At 49.5% G+C, this 18,380-nt stretch overlaps 1 protein-coding gene across 1 annotated transcript in view; it reads left to right on the top strand.

The window, feature by feature from the left end:
• The window catches only part of LOC138498040 (natural cytotoxicity triggering receptor 3 ligand 1-like), a 484,903-nt gene extending 480,645 nt beyond the window's left edge, over nucleotides 1–4,258 (top strand). The window contains exon 5 of the mRNA XM_069621878.1: nucleotides 3,729–4,258. Within this exon, the coding sequence (XP_069477979.1) occupies nucleotides 3,729–4,126 (398 nt within the window). The 3' untranslated portion in view covers nucleotides 4,127–4,258. The remainder of the gene's footprint in view (nucleotides 1–3,728) is intronic.
• Nucleotides 4,259–18,380: the final 14,122 nt, after the last annotated feature.

The following is an 18,380-nucleotide window of genomic DNA, read 5'->3' as shown; positions in this document are numbered from 1 at the left end:
CACCTGACAATTGAGATCTGCAATCCAGTCTAGGATGCTGCCTTTGTTGTGTGTGGGGGTGCTGATACATTGTTGGAAGCCAAGAGTGCTAAGCGAGTTGAAGAGCGATGCGGCTGCTGGATCATCAGGGTCATTATAGCCTCAGTTGAGGTCACCCAGGAGGTCGATTTAGAGGTGGGTTTAATGTAGGCACCCAAGGTGTGTAGGAGGTTCTCTTCTAAGGACATGGCTGAACCTGGGGGGCAGTAGATGGTATGCAGAGTAATGGTGTCCGAATAAGTGAGGGTCAGTTTAACAGACAGTATGTTGCAGTTATCGGCGGGGTGATGTTCAATTCTCTAATGGTCCTTTGCTATGAGTGCAACTCCTCCGCCTCTGGTGTTTGGTCCATCAGTACGGTAGATGGTGCATCCAGGGGGAAGGCCAATAGAGACGGTAGGGCCGGATGCGGCATGCAGCCATGTTTCTGAGGTTGCTAAGATGTCAAGGTTGAGGATAGTGATAAGGTTGTTGATATCAAGAGCATCCACAGGGATGGACCGCATGAGTAGGGTGCATTTCAGACGTAGGGTGGGTGCACGCCCAGTCTGCTGGCTAGATGGGATCTTAGTGGTGTCCTTCTGTTGGGTGATGGGCTTTGTTGGCTTGTGGGTGTTGCAGGTTGCAGTAAGCTTTGTTCTGGGTCTAAGGGAGGTTGCTATCCGATCCCCTAGGCAAATGTTTCTTTTGTTGGTGATTTGCGGGAGTGAGGTGTAGTGTAGGAAATGTGACTCCTGGAGGACAGTGCAGCTTGGGGCCGCCAGGTCAGGTAGTGCATGTGACTGGGGTCTGAGCAAGACTCCCTGATGTATCCCAGTACTATTGGGAATGCCATTGATTGACTCATCAGAGGGAGTTTGTTTAGGCCCACAGCTCGATCAGCGATAGCTGTTAGAGTGCTCAGGAGGGGGTAGGGAGGTGGCAGGTTTCGGGAGTACATGACAAGTGGTGGTGTGGCTTAGGGTGCTAGGCACTAATGGTTGTGTGAAGTAATCGTTACGCTTGGGGTGTGTGTTAGTATGTGGAGGCCGCTCATTGGGCTTAGTGCTTAGTGGTCTTTTGGCTAAGGTCTGCATCTGGGGAGGTGTTGACGGTGGCCCGAGATGTGGTGGTTTGGTCAAGGATGTGTTTAGTGGCAAGAATGTTACAGTGGGGGCAGGGCAGGTGTCAACATGGGGTGAAGAACGAGAGGCATGGTGAATGGGTGTCAGGATGGTGCAGGCTCGTAAATGTTTGATTCTGAGCAAGCCAGTGCAAGAAGTGGTGGGAGGTGGATGGAGTCTGAGAAGTGTGGGTGAGATGAGTCCAGTCGTGGGGAGGGGGTCAAGCGCATACAAGACAGCCCATGTGACTCCACAGGTGGCCGCGGTGAGTAGGTCAAGGGCACTTGCAGGCGGATCAGCGCATGTGACATGGCAAGGGGCTTCCTAGAGGGGAGCGTGTGCTAGTTTGCCAGCACATAGGTGTTGGCAGACCAAGGAGGCGACCAGGCTGTCTGCCGTGCCGCAAATGCATGTGCATGTTCAAGGGTGGGCGCATGATGGTGTGGCAATACCCGGATGCAGTGACACGCAGGGGTGGGTATCTCAGGTTTTGGTAGTGGCTTGAGGTAGTCATCTCGAAATGGTGGGTGGTGCTTCATCCCTCACTGTGAGTGAGCGTACATGGAGGAAGGAAGGAAGATAGGGGATGAGCAGGTAGGGTGTGTGGGGCTGTGGCATATTTTGGGTGGCGCTATGCATTTCAGGAGGTGATGTCGGATGAGTTGGGTTATATCGAGTGATGGGGAGGAAGCACAATAGGGGTGGGATGGAAATCACATGGGAACAGTACATTTTACCAACAGTTGCCAGACACATAGGCTTAATGGGAGTTTGGATAGGCACAGCATACAGAATCAGGTGCTGGTCGTAGCGTGTGGGTCAGCTAAAAAGAGGCGTTTTGTGCTCCTCCATAGGTGCAGATAGGAAGGGCCCTTTGATGTGGTCCTTCGGGGTGAGCCGGCTTTGCCTACCGGCTCACTTCCTGGGCTTGTGACAAGTAAGAGCTCATCTGATTAGCCGGGATGGCAGCCATAGATGCTGCAGTGGGAAGAGTGGTTCTTGCTGCTGGCTCAGTCTGTGATAAGGACAAAGCAAGTGGGTCAAAATCGGCTGCCTTTCTAGAGCGATATCCTCTCTCGTGTGAGTTCAAAGGAGGGAGATGGTCACCCTCAATGCAGGGAGCAGTGGGAGCAGAATCCCAAGGTGGGGGATCTGCCAGGCTGCTTCCTTCTTTATGTCATATTTCAAATGGCCCTGACAAATCTACTAGGATCAAGCACTCCCATGTTCCAGTGTCTTTCTAGGTGAGTTTTCCATTGTAGGGCCTACCAATGCCTGTGGCACTGACTTATGTAGTATGTAGGGTTGACCCGTGTTCCCTTTATTAATCATACATTAATAAACAGCAGATGCCATCTTGGGTGCAAGACCTGCCTGACTCAGCATATCTTAAAGATTCTACACTTGATCTTTTACTTGAGCCTCTGTGATGTTTATTATGATGAAGGATATCTGGTGTGGGTGACAATTAATCGTTTGTTCGGTAAAGCATATGTACATTTTTTGTTAGTAGGAGAGCCGGCTCGAACTGGAACATCTAGGTACATGGAGCGATTACAGGCACACTCCCAGACAAAGGAGCCCATGGTATCCGATTCTATTAGATGCCTGGCCAAGGTGACAAAATGAAAAAGAACAAGTCTGTAAAGCCCATCAGCACCCTGTTGAGGGGTGCCAGCCAATCGGGTGGCAAGCAACGCAGGCTTGAACTGCTGGTGAAAGCCTGTGTTCAATGCCGGCTGTTGTCCGCCTCCCCCTGCAGCCATCTTCCCCCCACCCTCTGTCACTTTATTTTCTTCTTCCCCCCCACACTCCAAGTTACTGTATTTTGTCTGCAGCGGGTGCCGCCTCCGCTCCTTCCCCTTGCCTCCCGCAGGCTCCCATAGAAAGGGAAGAGGGGCTCCGTATGGAGCCCCGCCTGCCCTTTCCATGGTGGCCATCTTTGTAGAGGCTTTTCCTTCATACAACAGGACGCCACACGCGTCCCGTTGAACGAAGGAAAACCTTTTTTCGCAGCCCTTGGTTTCCGCTTTTGCGCCTGGGGTGCTAATGGCCTTAAACCCCCATTCCAAGTGGGTAACGTGGGCTGCCGTGCCAATACCCACCGTTCCAGCCCTTGGAATAAGGTCTTAACGCCAAATAAAACGCTTGGAAGCTTTAACTGATGAGGCTTAAAAAGCTAGCAAATACGATCTGAATTTCAATTTTTAAAGGCAAATTGATATTTGATTTGCTAAATTAGTAGTTGCTGAGAAATGGATGTAATGTAGGGAATACTGGCCTCACAAGGTGTATAAATCATACTATACAATAAAAGGCCAGATGTATGTTTGTCCAATGCCGTCTTGCGCAGTAGAGGCTGCCCGAACGTACAGAATGCTTCGCTAGAGGGAGCTGGTGCCTAAGGATATACAGTGGTTTAATTTGCATTGCTTCGCCTGTTATCACAGCTAGAGAAAAGCTTCAGCCTTACGATCTATAGTGGTCCTACAGTGTTAATGAAAACCTGCACTTTGGCCCGTGTACACGGGACTGTACACTTGTTTGGACATATATGCTTATATACTTACTGTTTTTGTCTTTCAGAGGAGCAGGAGAAACTAACGATGTCTGAGATCAGAGGGCCCAGAGTCTGGACATTGGGAGAACCTGTGCAATTAGTGTGCGTTGGGTTTCACTGCCCCAAAGGCACTGAGATAAAGTGGACAAAATTGCACAAGGGCCTCGTGACCATGATCAACCCCAATCCCATGACTGACTGCCAGGATACAGAGCCACTATTGGGCGAAGAAGGGCACAAAGCTGCAAACTTCAAAGTTAAAGAAAGAAGAGGCTACGTAACTATCAACAGTGCTGTCGTCGTCACGCCAACGATGGGTGAGGACGAGGGAGCCGTGTTCAAATGCCGGTTTTTCACCAAAGACTCAAAAAAAATAAATGAAGAGAAAGAATTCAAGGACTTCAAGATTCAGGGTGAGCCTTAACCCTTATGTCTTACATAGGTCTATGTGCCCACTGTTAGTAGGATGCATTTGATTAGACCAATTGTGCCCTCGTTTGTTTCTCGTTTCCCTTTGCAGCCAGTAAGAGTCTCCATCTTTCAGAGGCTCTTTAAAAACATCCCTCTTATGCACATGTAGGTCTCAGGGTGGAGGCATCACTCCCTCTCCCCCACATTCCCATGTGGTTATAGTCATCACTTTGCCTCCATAGCAGAAAATACTGAACCTGAGACAAGGAAATAATGAAGGTGATTATAATCATCCCTTCACCACCGTAGCAGACATTATTGACCCTCAGACAAGGAAATGATGAAGGTGATTATAGTCATTCCTTCACCACCGCAGCAGACATTGACTCTCAGACTTCACCACCGTAGCAGACATTATTGACCCTCAGACAAGGAAATGATAAAGGTGATTATAATCATCCCTTCACCACCGTAGCAGACATTATTGACCTTCAGACAAGGACATGGTGAAGGTGATTCCTCAGTGCGGCAGAGTGTCTCTGTATGGGGAGGGAGCCATGTCTCCAAGGATCCGGAGAGCGAGAGAGGGGGGCCACGGTAGCCGGTGGCACTTATGCTGTGGAAAAGAGGTGCTCGTTATCTGAATGGAAGCCACAGTGTAGGGATGTCTGAGGGGAAGGCAGAGAGGTGCTTGTTCCAGGGCTGGAAGTACTAGTCTAAGGGTATCTGTGGGGCAGGCAGTATCGTCCGATCCAAGAAGCTGGGAAAGGATTGTTATGCAGCCGGTGGGTGTCAATGAATGAAAGAAAGCCGTTGTGCGTTGGAGAGAGAGTGGAAGCTATATTGTATCGAAGTGGTCGCGTGCAGGCAGCATGTTCTCGAAAGCTTCTGATGAGATCCAAATGATGGGAAAGCAGTTTGTGCAAATGAGCAGCCGAGTGGAGCAGCAAAGTGAGAGCAAAATACCGAAGTGAAAGTTTAAAGCTGCATCTGAACCTTCCAAGTGTGAATAACAATTCTAAAGCAACGGGAGCTAGTGAAATTATGAGAGTTTTCTGCAAGTGAGCAAGCGGGTTGAGAAGCAATGTGTGAGCAAAATACCAAAGTGAAAGTTTAAAACTGAATTTGAACCTTCCAAGTGAGAATAGCAATTCCTGAGCCACGTGATAAAGTGAAATGATGAGAGAGCGTTTCTCTGCTAGTGAGCAGCCGAGGGGGGCAGCAAAGTATGAGCAAAATACTGAACTGAAAGTTTAAACTGCATTTGAACCTTCTAAGTGTGAATAACCCAACAATCCCAAGTCAAGAGCTGGCGTGCTTGGGTTGGGTAACTTGTTGTGCGATGTGTAGTGGGTGGACCGTGTGGTCTGTCAACTGCGCCTAGACCAGGGAGCCCCAACTAATGAAACCAGGAAGTGCACAATATTGGCTTTGAATCAGTGCAACCAGCTTGGGAAAGAGAAACCTGAGCTCCTACTGAACACTGTGAGAATATTTGGTGTAGCCAGGCTACAAACCTGAGCAAGGAAGATCTAGCAGAACAATATCTTTGGAACTTTATTTGAGTGTACCAGCAGCTGCGACTTGGGGGAGGAGGCCCAAGCCTTGTGTTGTGAACTAGTGCTTGAAAATTGGAGAAGAGAATCCTGAGTTTCTTGGGAACAGTACCTTTTGAACATTGTTTTATGAATACATGCTTCAAGCTTGGGGAAGGGAACCCTAAGCTCCTTTAGAACTTTGTTTTGGTGAGCTTCTGTATTGGACCTCTGAACATAAGCATTCATTAGTTTTTTTAGGTGGGGTAATTCCCACCATAGCTATAGAGCAAGTTAGGCGTTACACCCATCCTGATATTTTAATAAAGGTTTTCAGATACTGTTACATCTGTTGTCTGTGCCATCTTTGGCTACCATGCCTGTCTCATATATGGTGCCAAAGTGGGATACAGCTCAACCGAAACAGGTTGGGGGGGACCTTGAAATATGAGAAACTACATCTCTTGTCTGTTTCATCTCTTCGTACCATGCCTGTCTCACAGCAGCCATTAGCCGGCATGAGGAAGCTTACCTTGGACTTGCGGATTGTCGTTTGTGTAGTTGTGAGGGCGCTTACCATGGCAGGTCTGATGCAGTGAGGGTGTCAGTGCAGGTTGCACATGGGTAAGTGCTGCTGTGCTGTGGGAGCTGTCAGCCATCAGGGGGAGAGGAAACCATAGCAGCTGGAGGACCAAGTGTGAGCGGGACCCCTGGGGGCTGAATCGGGGAGCAGAAAAGAGCCCGCAGAGAAGCTTGAAGGGAGGGGTAAGCGAGCAATTGGGGTACTCGCGTACAGAAAGAAAGGTGGCTGCTAGCATCGGAAAGCGTGGTGGCCATCTTGGGTCAGGTCACCACTGATTCTAATCCCCGGCAGCACTGTGCTTTAACATAAACAAAGGGTTATAACAGCAGAAAGCAGCAGCAATTCCAGTGCCTGGGAGGAGGCGAGTAGAGTGGCAACACGCTCTTTCTCGTCTCAGTGAAGCTTGATTATCCGGACAAAACATATGTATTTTTGACATTGCAGCCTGTATACAAACATGAAACAAATGCCTGTTCTAACGCCCAGCAGCACCGCGCTTTAACATAAACAAAGGATAATAACAGCAGCAAGCGGACATCAACGCGAGTGCCCGGGAGCAGGCGAGTGTAGTGCAGCATGCTCTTCCTCGTCTCAGTGAAAGAGTCATTTTCTTCGGCGCAGTAATGGCTGGGACAGCAGGAGCAGCGGGGAAGGACACAAGAGGCAAAGCACCGGCCAGCCAGCAGCAGCATTGCAGGAGCCCATCAAGAAGGTCATTTGACAGAGGAAGGCGCAAAGGCCCATCAAGAGGGTCAATTGACTGGGGAACGACCTGGCCAAGCCGATCCTCTTTGTCGCAGAGTTTGCAAGCAGTGGGAATGGAGAATGCAGACGAGATGGCAGATTTATTGAAGAGGATCCAAGCGGCCATTAGGGAGAAAGGCATGGAATGGCTTATAGCTCAAGCCACAGCTAAGGAAGAGAAGGTGCAACAAGGCATATTGGTGCTGGAAGATACAGAGGGGGAAGAGTTCATCCCAGATACGCCTCTGCAGATTGGGTGGTCGCAGTCCAAAGAAAAGAAGAGCGAGTCGATGGGGGAATATTCTGAAGCACCATACAGATTGGAGGATACCCTGAAAAGGAAATGCACAGAAGAAGATGATGACCCTCCAGCACCCAAGAGGTCTCAAAGAGTGGGGAAGTCATCTGTGAAGGTGGCTGAAGTGAATGGCGAGAGGGAAACACCGAAGCAGAGGCAGCAGAAACGCTCATGTTTAGAAAGCCACTGGTGGCCTCTACAGTGGCCACGGAGCAGGATGCATAGGTGAGAATTTGCAAAAATGATGGAAATGCATGTTGAAAAAGCGCTGAAAGGATTGCATGAATTTGAGTCGGAGACGTCCTCACGCACCTGTCGACATGGGCGCCTAGACGCCCTTGGGCCTTAGTTGCACTTTATACATTTTCAAATAATAATAATGAAAAGTTGTGCATCAATAAAGTGAATTCCTGCAGGGACAACTATAATAATAATTTATTTCTTATATAGTGCTACACACCCATAGGTCTCAGAGCGCTAAAATAACAGAAGACATTTACCCACGTAGAGGTACTCAATTTATCGACCTGAGATGGATGAAAGGCTGAGTTAACCCTGCCGGGATTCGAACCTGCCACAGCAGGCTGTGCACAGATATGGGGCGGGTGCGTACCCCACTGTGCTATGTGAGCGACTTATGGGTTGCAAGCAGGGACAAGAATGAAAGGCTGCACTAACATAGCCCTGGGGTAAGCAAGGAGGGTCTCTACAGTGGGAAATGATCCAGCAACATTGGGGAAGGACGCACAGTCGGAGGACAGAGAGGCACTGAGTCGTTTGCCGCATGAAAGGAGCGTAGCTCCTGTACTGAGTGGTTTTGACGAAGAGAAAAAGGACATAGCCAGTCCTCTATCAATGGGTTTTCCAAGGGAAGACTGGGAGCTCAAGAGGATGGGCAACCAAGGGGTAGACAGGCAAGGAGACATGTAGCGGTCAGAAGGGACCCACGGTAAACACCCATGGACACAAGGGCAGCGGGTCTAGTATGGCACTTACCCTTGGAAGGGACAAACATGATATTGTGTTTATTGACTTGTTACCATTGCTCAAGTTTGAGCAGTTCGGGCTGGACATAGTGAAAGGGGCCAAGAAGGAGGATGACAGGACGAAAGGCAGAAAGAGAGTGCGGAAGGAGAGGAAAATTATGAATTGGCTGTATGCCTTCAGGAGGTACACCTCCATAATGATTGAAAAATACCTGGGTGATGCCGTTGCACTGATAACGTATGAGCAGCGCATCCATGAGGCGCACGAAGAGTAACGGGGGTGTCGCATGGCTCAAGTATGAGGAGGGTTTCAGGCTAAAAATGCAAATGTATTGCAGCATGAATTGGGATGAAGAGAACGTGTCAGGGTACATACACAAGATAATATGCAGTAATGGGCACAAAAGCATTTCAGGGGGTGAGCAGCAGCCATTTAGGAATCAGTAACTCAGTTGAAGGGGCAGGAGTTATCAGAATAGCGAAAGCGAAAGGTACCCCTTTTGGCGCGGTGGTGGAGCCTGGTCCCGGGGTTTCGGATCAGGGAAAGACACCACCTGCTGGAACTTTGAAAAGGGGAACTGCACTTGGGGAGTCAACTGCAAGATCAGGCATGCATGCAGCAAATGTGGCCGAGACTACACGGATGCCAGGTGTCGGACTAAGAAGCAACAAGTCTCTAAGCAGTGGGAGCAGACAAAGCAGAAGGTAGTGGAGACCAAGGTTGAGGGAAACAACCCAACCCGATTAAACTCTAGACATTGCGGCTGCTGATAAATACATATCACGACAGAATAGCAGCCGAGACACTGTTGAAAGGTTTCTCGAAGGGGTTCAAGATACCAAGCCACAGTGCCTTCAGTGGGACGTTCGCCAAAAACCTGAAATCAGCAGCCATCAAACCAGAGATAGTGGATCAAAAAATTAAAAAGGAGATAAAGCTAGGCAGGATAGCGGGCCATTCGATGTGGCCCCATTTGGGTGGTTTCTCCCCTAGGGGTGGTTCCAAAGAAGGAAGCAGGGCAATTCAGATTAAATCACCATCTCTCATACCCCAAGGGAGCGTCTGGAAATGGCGGGCTGGACCCAGAGCAGGGTTCAGTGGGGTACACTTCCTTTGACGAAGCACTCGACCTGGTGAAGGAGGCGGGCATAGGAGCTCTGTTGGCGAAACTGGACATTGAGTCTACATTCTGAGTAATGCCAGTCCACCCAGAGACCTTGAGGTTGATGGGGCTCCAGTTTCAAGATAAGCTCTACTTCGACAAATGCATGCCTATGAGCTGCCCTATCTCGTGCCACTACTTGGAGCTTTTCAGCACCTTCATTGAATGGGCAGCGAGGAAGAGATATGCTGGGGCAAGGTTGGCACATTACCTGGACGATTTTCTGTTTGTAGGTAAGGAAGGTGAAGACAGATGCGTGGCAGCGTTAAGTGCTTTCGAGCAACTGGCAGAGCAGCTAGGCGTCCTACTTGCAAAGGATAAAATGGTGAGGCCAACTACAAACATGACATTCCTCAGTATCGAAATTGACACCATTGAGGGTCTCATCAGGCGCCCCATGGAGAAAGTACAGCAGTTTAAGAAGGTCATGAGGGAGAAGGAGAAAGCAACCTTAGTGGAACTGCAGAAACTGATGGGGCAACTTAACTTTGCCGGGAGGGTCATCCCGGCTAGCAGGGTGTTTGCAAGAAGGCTTGCCCGAAAAGCTGGAGATTGGTGCCGTCACATCACCACCTATGCCTAGGGGGCGGGAGTGAAGAGAGACCTCCCAGTCTGGAGGTCTCTCACATATGCGTTAGAGGGCTTCACATATGCGTCAGGTGTGGGATGTGGAGCTTTTCTGACAGGAAACTGGTGTGTGAGCACATGGCCAGGGGCATGGAAGGTAGAAGTAGAAGCTAACAGGGAATATAGCATTCCTGGAGCGGTTTCCCATTGCAGTTAGCTTCTACATCTGGCAGGAGAGGTTGGCCAAGAAGAAGACCAAGCAGTAGTGCATGTGGTGAATAGCAGCGCAGCAAATTGCCTGACGGTGCCTGCCCTGCTGCATTTTTCTTACACTTATCAGGTGTGTAGAACAGCATAGCTGACACTTTGTCTTGTTTGCTGTGGAAGAGATTCCGACAGCTCACACTGGGGGCAGAAGAGGAGATGTCAGTAATGCCAAAGTGGCTCTGGGGGATAGAGAGGATGCGCTAATGACACTTGTGGAGAAAGTGTTGGCCCCAGGTATGTTGCAGTGCTACAAGGTGCACTTTGATAACTGCCTGGCAATAACGAAGCACAATGGAATAAATGTAGAGCAGGATGTGGAAAAATTAATAAAGTAGTCCAAGGCAAAGAAGAGCAGGGCATGGGCAGCAACGACCTTAGCAGCAGTGGCATTCTTCAGCGGGACCAGAGGAGTAAATGACCCCACAAAAAGCGAGGTTATAAGGGCAGCCATGAAAGGCTGGTGGAGGCTGGAAGGCAGGGAGCCAGATCAGAGGCACCCCATTACTTTCCAGGATCTGGTAGGTAAGATGAGCAAGACCACACTTGCATGCGAAGGTGAATACGAGACCAAACTCTTCAGGGCAGCGTTAGCTTAGCATTTTTTGGGCCTTTATGGTTAGAGAGCTTGCTGCAGCAAACAAGGCAGGTGATGTCCAAGGGGGCCTCAGGGAGGCTGATGTAGAGGTGCAGGAGGTGGCCATATTACTGAGAAGGTCAAAGACATATCAGGCAGGTAAAGGGCAATGGGTCCAGCTGCACTGCATAAGAGATAGCAGCTGCTGCCTGGTATATCTGCTAAGCAATTGTTGGGCCGTTAGACCCAGCGGTGCAAGGAACCTGTTGGTCCACATGAACGTGCTGCTCCTAACAGTCTTTCAGTTCTGGGCAGTACTGGGCATGCTGTTGAGAGGAGTGGGTAGGGACCTTAAGCAGTACAGCACCCGCCCTTTCAGAATAGGAGCAACCACCACGGCAGCAGGGGCAAGCGTCCAGGGGATTAAGGAGATTGGGCGATTGAAATTGCGGGCCTGTAGGAAGTACATTAGGACCAATGAGATGTAGAGCATGCCAATGACTGATGGATATATTCTTCTCCCCCAATGCTAGAGGATGCCACGTGTAGCAGAAAGGTAGCATGGGTGGTTGGCTGCTCATTCGTAGTGAGAGCAGCAGAATGGGCAAACATCAGGAGGATTGGAAGAAAGAGGGCCTTGATTAAGACCGGCATTCTTTGGTTTGGTGAGAAAGGAATAAAATGAGATGAACCGGAGAGAACAATGGGGAGATTGATCAAGGACGAAGATCCCCCTGACATAATCTAGGCAGGAACGACTTGGACCAACTGGGCAGAGGGCAAATGCGCAGCGAAATGCGTTGCAGATTGTGGGCATTGAGCAAGGACCTGGGGGCTTGCGAATTGATTTGGTCCGAGATGATTCCTAGGTTCACTTCGAAAGGGGCTTATTCAAACTCAGCAGTGGAGAAGTCGAGGTAAAAGTTGAACATGGCATTGGCACGCTATGGAGTCTGCAGGACACGGGAAGCATGCGAATTAAGCATGGCGGGGCCCCGCGGAGCTGTGACCCTCGTGAGCGGGTTAGTCCCACTGCTGCTCTTGAGGCAGTGACCTACCCAACAGCAAGGGTGGGTTGTGAGTACAAACCCGGAGTAAAGGCCCTGAATACAGAGTGTGGAAAGGCGATTAAAATTAAATACAGCCAAAACGTGAAGCTCTATATGGATACATTACTGTACTGCACTAGGGCCGAATATTGGTAGCAGGGAAAGATAAGAACATTGCAGCTGTACACGGCAACCACAATGGGGACACTGTATTGAAGGAGACACCACGGAGTGAGACAACACAAGACCGAAAAGGAAGGGGCTCACACCCAACAACGCCTCGAACATTGATCCAGTGGAGGGGCCCGAATTGCAACATTACAAGATAGGTTCTCTGCAGATTGCAGTGGCAGAGACAACCCCCAGAGTGTAAGCACAGCTTTAGGGCCACAAGAGGAGCAGGAGCCAGCACGGGTGGGGTTATCTGGCCACAAGCCCAGGGAAGGCATCTGGATTAAGCAATAAAGCATGGTGAGGTGGCAGACATTGCACAGTCCTATGTAGGCCATTGGGGGAGCTCCCCTGAATGAATAAAGCCCTTTATACCCATGAGCCCACAACTTGAATCGCAATTTGACAGGAACACAGGGGCTGAGATCTGCGCCTGTGAGTGGGGTGCTGGTCAGTAGGAGTACACTGGGACACTGACAAAGCTGCAGGGGGGCACACAGTGCACCTAGATCTCACACACAGATATAAGAACGAGTGCACCAGCAGAACTAAATATCTGTGGTTGAAACGCTGCCCCCCAGCGGGACTGGAGGCCTCGGTAGGCGAGTGGACGCCGGGGGAGGGTTCACATGGTCATTTTAGTAGAAGTCTAAGAGGCACTTTCACAGCTGTGGGCCGGCAAAAGATAGGAAACGAGGAGTGCTGAAGGAAGGGTGATCCCCATTGACCCACAGAGGGAACTATGGCGTCGAAACTAAATAAACTAAAGAGGAAGCAACCGTCAATTGACATTTTCACCAAACCTACACAAGCAGAAGAGTCCCCCAAAACGGCACAAAAGAGTGCACAAGGTGTAGCAGCTCCGCCACGATACGACCATCAGATCTTGGACACCATTCCGGAATTGAAGACATCGTGGGTGGCCAAGATAGATACGGCCATTGCAGAATTGAAGACCTCTCTGGAGTGCAAAATTGACGCTGTGACTGTAGACATCAACCTACTGCAGCAAGATGTACAGGCACTTGCGTAGCGCACAGGAGGGCTAGAAAAGGAGGTGAAGCGAAACACGAGCAGCTGTGCTGCTAACACCAGAGACGTCTCTGCATTGCAACAACAGGTGCGTAACCTGGAATGCAGAGCGGATGAAGCAGAAGGAAGGGCGCGCAGGAATAATATACGGATTATCGAGCTGCCAGAGGGGGAGGATGGCCCGACTAACCACGTCGAAAACGTGTTGCTGCAAGAAATTGGTGTAAGCAAACTCACGCAAGGCTTCACAGTGGAGAGCGCGCACAGAGCCCTTACCAGGATACCACGACCAGCAGCCCCTCAACGGTCCATCATTGCCAAGATACTGTACTACAAAGACAGAGAAAAGATCTTGAAGCATTTCCGCAAGGGGGGCACTATAAACAGGGCATCGGCGACCATCACAGCATATCCGGATTATACTTTCCTGGTGCAGAAACAACGACTGAGCTATGTGTCGGTGAAAAGCAGATTACGGGATGCCGGCTACAAATATATGTTACTGTATCCGGCAAAGCTGAAGATCCTGCACAAAGACAACCCGTTGTTCTTCGAGACCCCGGACGAGGCGACAAAATGGTTGGACTCGATGAACTGCCCAGCTGAAGCGGATGACCAGGTGGAGAAACGAAGGGATAAGTGAGTATACATACCTCCTATGACCCATTACGGGAGCAGAAGCAGGCTGTGAGGAGATGTGACTCTGGCGTCATTGAACGGGAAGCTAGTGTGGGTTCTTGGGAAGCATAGATGCTTGCAATAAGCTTGCATAGATATCTAACTGTCAGACGCACATGGCAATAAGAAATAGTCAAAATGCAGGAGACACCGAAGCCTTTCCTTACGGACAAGCATTGGGAAGCACGCTATCACCCCCGGTAGGTTATTTTAGTTGGGATATTGGTAGCGCAGCATCCTCCTGCTGCGCTTTGCACACCGGTTAGCCGGGGAAGAGGCGAGAGGTGGGGTAGCCTGAGATCCAGGGATGGAGCTGGGCATCAGTTGGGGTTAGTTGGGGAACGGGGGCAATGGGAGTTGGGGGTTTGGGAGGGATGGTGTCCTACATACACACACAAAGGATGCAGGGGAGAGAAGGGAGAAGCAAGGTGACTTCAAAACAGCTTGTGAAAATGGGTGATTTGAGAATTGTGACATGGAACGTCAGGCGGCTGAATAGCTATATAAAAAGAAATAGAATAATGACATACCTCAAGTGACAGAAAGTCGATATAGCGCTCTTACAAGAGACTCACCTAGCCAAAGATAAATTAGACACATTGGGTGTCATTACGAGTTTGGAGACAGCCATGGCACTATTAGCGCCATGGCTGCCTCCAAACCCGGGTCCGGGTCCAGACTGGCAGAGTGGGGACTTATTGGGTCATTCCGACTTTGGAGGACCCAGTAAATCCCCATTCTGTAGACCATTCCACATTCCCATTTGAGCCCCCATAGGGCTCAATGGGAATGGGAAGGCGCTATTTGCGGGCCCGTTATTAGCGCCCTGGTCCCTTAGCGGGACCCACAAAGAACGTGTGGTCAGACCACACGTCCTTTGCGGTTCCCGCTAAGGGACCTCAGAATTGGGCGGTAAGGGTTTACCAGCACCAGTGTCCTTACCGGTGCCGGTAATCCCTTACCGCCCAACTCAGAATGAGGCCCATTGACAAGGAAATGGAGAGGTATCATGATGGGTATGGCCTACTCGACTTATGCGAGGGGAGTCTTGATTTGGATGGCACCAAGGGTCCCGTTTAAGGTCCTCCAGACTGTAGTCAATAATGAGGGCAGGATGGCTATAATCAGAGGCATGGTTGAGAACAAAGAGATATGTGTTATAAATACGTATGCTCCAAATCAGAACACCACAGCTTATTTTAAGGCACTATACCGCAAGATCAGTCCACATGGGGACTGTGAGTTCATATGGGGAGGGGATTCTAATTGTACGTTAGACCCGTCTAAAGATAGGTCTGATGATAAGTCTCCTAATCCGACCCCAGCGGCCAAGGCTTTGAAGGCATTGATGCAAGACCTGAAGCTGGTAGACATGTGGAGGGAATTGCACCCACTAGAGCGAACATACGCACATTGTTCAGCCCCACAAAACTTGTATACAAGACAGGATTACATATTGGCTGCGGAAGAAGTGAGGCATGAGTTCACACAAGCAGAATATAAAGCGAGGATCTTGTCTGACCATGCGCCCCTGGCAAACAAGGCCTCCCCGTGCGAGGATCCCTACCTGTTGACTTAGAGCAAGCACCCTTAAAGATGTGGGGTTCAGGGACTATATGGGGTCGGTGTTGAAGGAGTACTTTAAGCATAACACTGGTAGCATGAGTTCAGCAGGTTTACTGTGGGAGGCATTTAAGGTGGTGGTGCGGGGAGAGGCAATAGCCAAGTCTAAAGGGTTACAAGGGGAAATAGAGCAGGAATCGCAAGAGATGGAGCGGAAACTGGAAGACATAATGAAGAATGGGAGTGGGACATTGGAGGAAGCTAAGGAATCGCTGCGCCTTCAACAGGAATGTATAGCGCAATGGGAGAGGCTGGGTAACCTAAGCTATTAGAGGTACATTGAGCGCCAGCACGCAGAAGGAGATAAGCCAGGCCTCCTACTTGCGTGGGTATATAAGAATTAAGTCACACAGCTACCTATACGAGCTGTGCAGGGTGCAGATGGTCGCGTGCTAGATACCCAAGAAGAGGCTAACAAGTATTTTTATGACTTTTTATAGAAATTTGTATAGTGTACCCATGGAGGAGGAGGAGGAGGAGGAGAAGGAGGTAGATATACATGGGGCACTATCAGAGTTAAATCTCCCCCGACTTGCAGTGGAGGATAGGGACAGATTGGAAGGCCCGATTACGATAGAGGAACTAGAAAATGTGGTTAGAGATCTGCCCACTAACAAGGCTCTGGGGACGGATGGGCTCCCCACTGAGTTCTACAAGGAGTACAGAGCAGACATCCTCCCCCCATTGTTGACAATGTTAAACAAAGTGGTAGAAAAAGGAGAACTACCTGAATCACTAAGAGAATCAGTAATTGTCCCCCTCCTCAGTAATTGTCCTCCTAATAAGGTAGATACTGACTGTGGGTCGTACAGACCTTTGTCACTATTAAACCAAGACAGGAAGATCCTTACAGCGGTCATGGCAATGAGACTGAAGCCGATGATAAGTAAAATAATCCACCCAGACCAGACAGGGTATGTCCCACACAGGAAGATTACTAGTAACTTGAGGAGGTTGCACCACATAATAGATGATACAAAGGGGAAAACAGATGAGATGATAGTGGTATCACTCGATGCAGTGAAAGCATTTGACTCCGTTAAGTGGCACTGGTTACTGGCGGTCCTGAAGGCCTTCAGCATGGGACCTACGGATACACGGTGGGTGGAAACATTGTATAATGCCCCAATGGCTAGAGTCAAAACGGGCTCTGTGATCTCGGAACGATGGCAGTTAGGCAAGGGTACAAGACAGGGGTGTCCATGGTCCCCAATGCTTTTCATACTAGTGCTGGAACCATTAGCGGCTTATTTAAAGGAGGAATTCGGAGAGGTGGGTGTAAACACACAAGATGGGAGGCACCTGGTCTTGCTGTATACAGACGATATGCTGCTGTATCTGAGCTATCCAGAAGAAAACCTACAATATGTCCTGGGGGTGCTGAAACGATACGCATTGGGTCGGGTATATCGGTGAACCCCCAGAAATCTAGCCTCTACCCTCTAGGGGGTTACAAAGGGAAGTCCCCCCAAAGTCTGCTGGTGCTGCCCATCAAATGTGAGCTGGTCACGTTTAGATACCTGGGAAAAGATATCTATCACAACCCCAAGGAGGAACACAAACACAACACAGAAAAGGCGATGGAGAGGATAGAGAGGAGTATAACATTCTGGGAGAGGTTACAACTAACCATGATGGGACGGGCGGCACTATTGAAGATGGTGGTGTTGCAGAGACTTCTGCATTATTTAGCCAGTGTCCTATTCGCGATACCCAGAAAGTTTTTCTGTAAATTAGACAGCGTATGCCGGGGCTTCATTTGGCACATATCGAGGGATAGGGTGGCACTATGGAAGCTCCAGAACGCATACGAAAAAGGAGGTATTAAATTGCCCAACTTTGAGGTGTACTTTATAGCTAGCCAGTTGCAGTATGTGGCCAGGTGGCTATCGGACAAACCGACCACTGGCTCGCGGGAAGCTCAGGTCTCAGCAGTTTGTCAGACGGGCTGTCTTAAACTTAAGGTCCTTAAAAAAGTTCTACTTATGCTTCCACCCGCTCTTAGGTCAAAAATTGTCACAGCTTCAATCATGAGCTCTCTTGATTATTGTAATGCAACCAGAGAGGTTACTTCAACGCCTCCAAACCCTCCAGAATGCTGCAGCGCCTCCTGCCCTTGGAGCCCCCAGACATGCAAACTCTCGTGAACTTTTACACCAACTACACTGGCTCCCCATCAGAAGCCGAATTAGGTTCAAGGTTCTCTGGTTAATCAGGCAATTCATAATGTAGGGCCTAAATTCTTGCGGTCACGGATTCTGCCTTACAATCCTAATCGATCACTGCGCTCAGCTAATAAACTCTTGCTACATGTCCCCAGATTTCTCCGCACCAGATCTGGAGGAAGATCCTTCTTGCTTCTTGCCCCTACACTTTGGAAGACTTTGCCTTTAGACCTTCGTAAGCTCCATGAGTTCCTTCCGTTCCGCAAGGCTTTAAAAGCCGTTCTGTTTTAGTTCTACCGACCTGCCCCCTCTCACCCTCTAGCACCTCGATACTTCACGGTCTTTGTGCGCTCTATAATGTCAAATAAATAAATAAAGAACTCTTTTTGATGAATATGGAGATTGCCCTAAAAGGGCGAGGCTGTGAATAATAAACAATTTTTGCACTGTTGGGGGTGGCAGAAGGGGCAAAAACCCCTTTTTGCTGTGGCAGTAACTCAGACGATCAAGTAGTGCCACAACTAACCTCCTGATGAGGGTAAAGAGGACCAAGAGTAATTTGCCCCGTTAGACTAGCACGGTGAGGGTCAGCAAGGTTAAAAAGGAGGTGCACCCCCGTCATCGTCAGCTTCCAGCCTGGGCTGGTGGAAATGAAAGCATAACCGCGCTCCCTGCAGCCCATCACTGCAGGTGACAATCTGTTTCACCCACAGCGGGAGGCTCAGGGAGGTTTAGGGAGTGAGACCCAAGTATGCTGGAAAAAGAATGAATGAAGAGAGAAAGAGAGCGGACTGTAAATAAAGACAGAAGGAAACATGGGGTGCCGATGAGA

This window comes from Ambystoma mexicanum, chromosome 5q, assembly GCF_040938575.1.
Source record: "Ambystoma mexicanum isolate Mex_15411 chromosome 5q, UKY_AmexF1_1, whole genome shotgun sequence".
Lineage (NCBI taxonomy): Eukaryota > Metazoa > Chordata > Amphibia > Caudata > Ambystomatidae > Ambystoma > Ambystoma mexicanum.
Note: the sequence above shows the minus strand (reverse complement) of the source record. Positions and strands in the feature narration are given on the sequence as shown.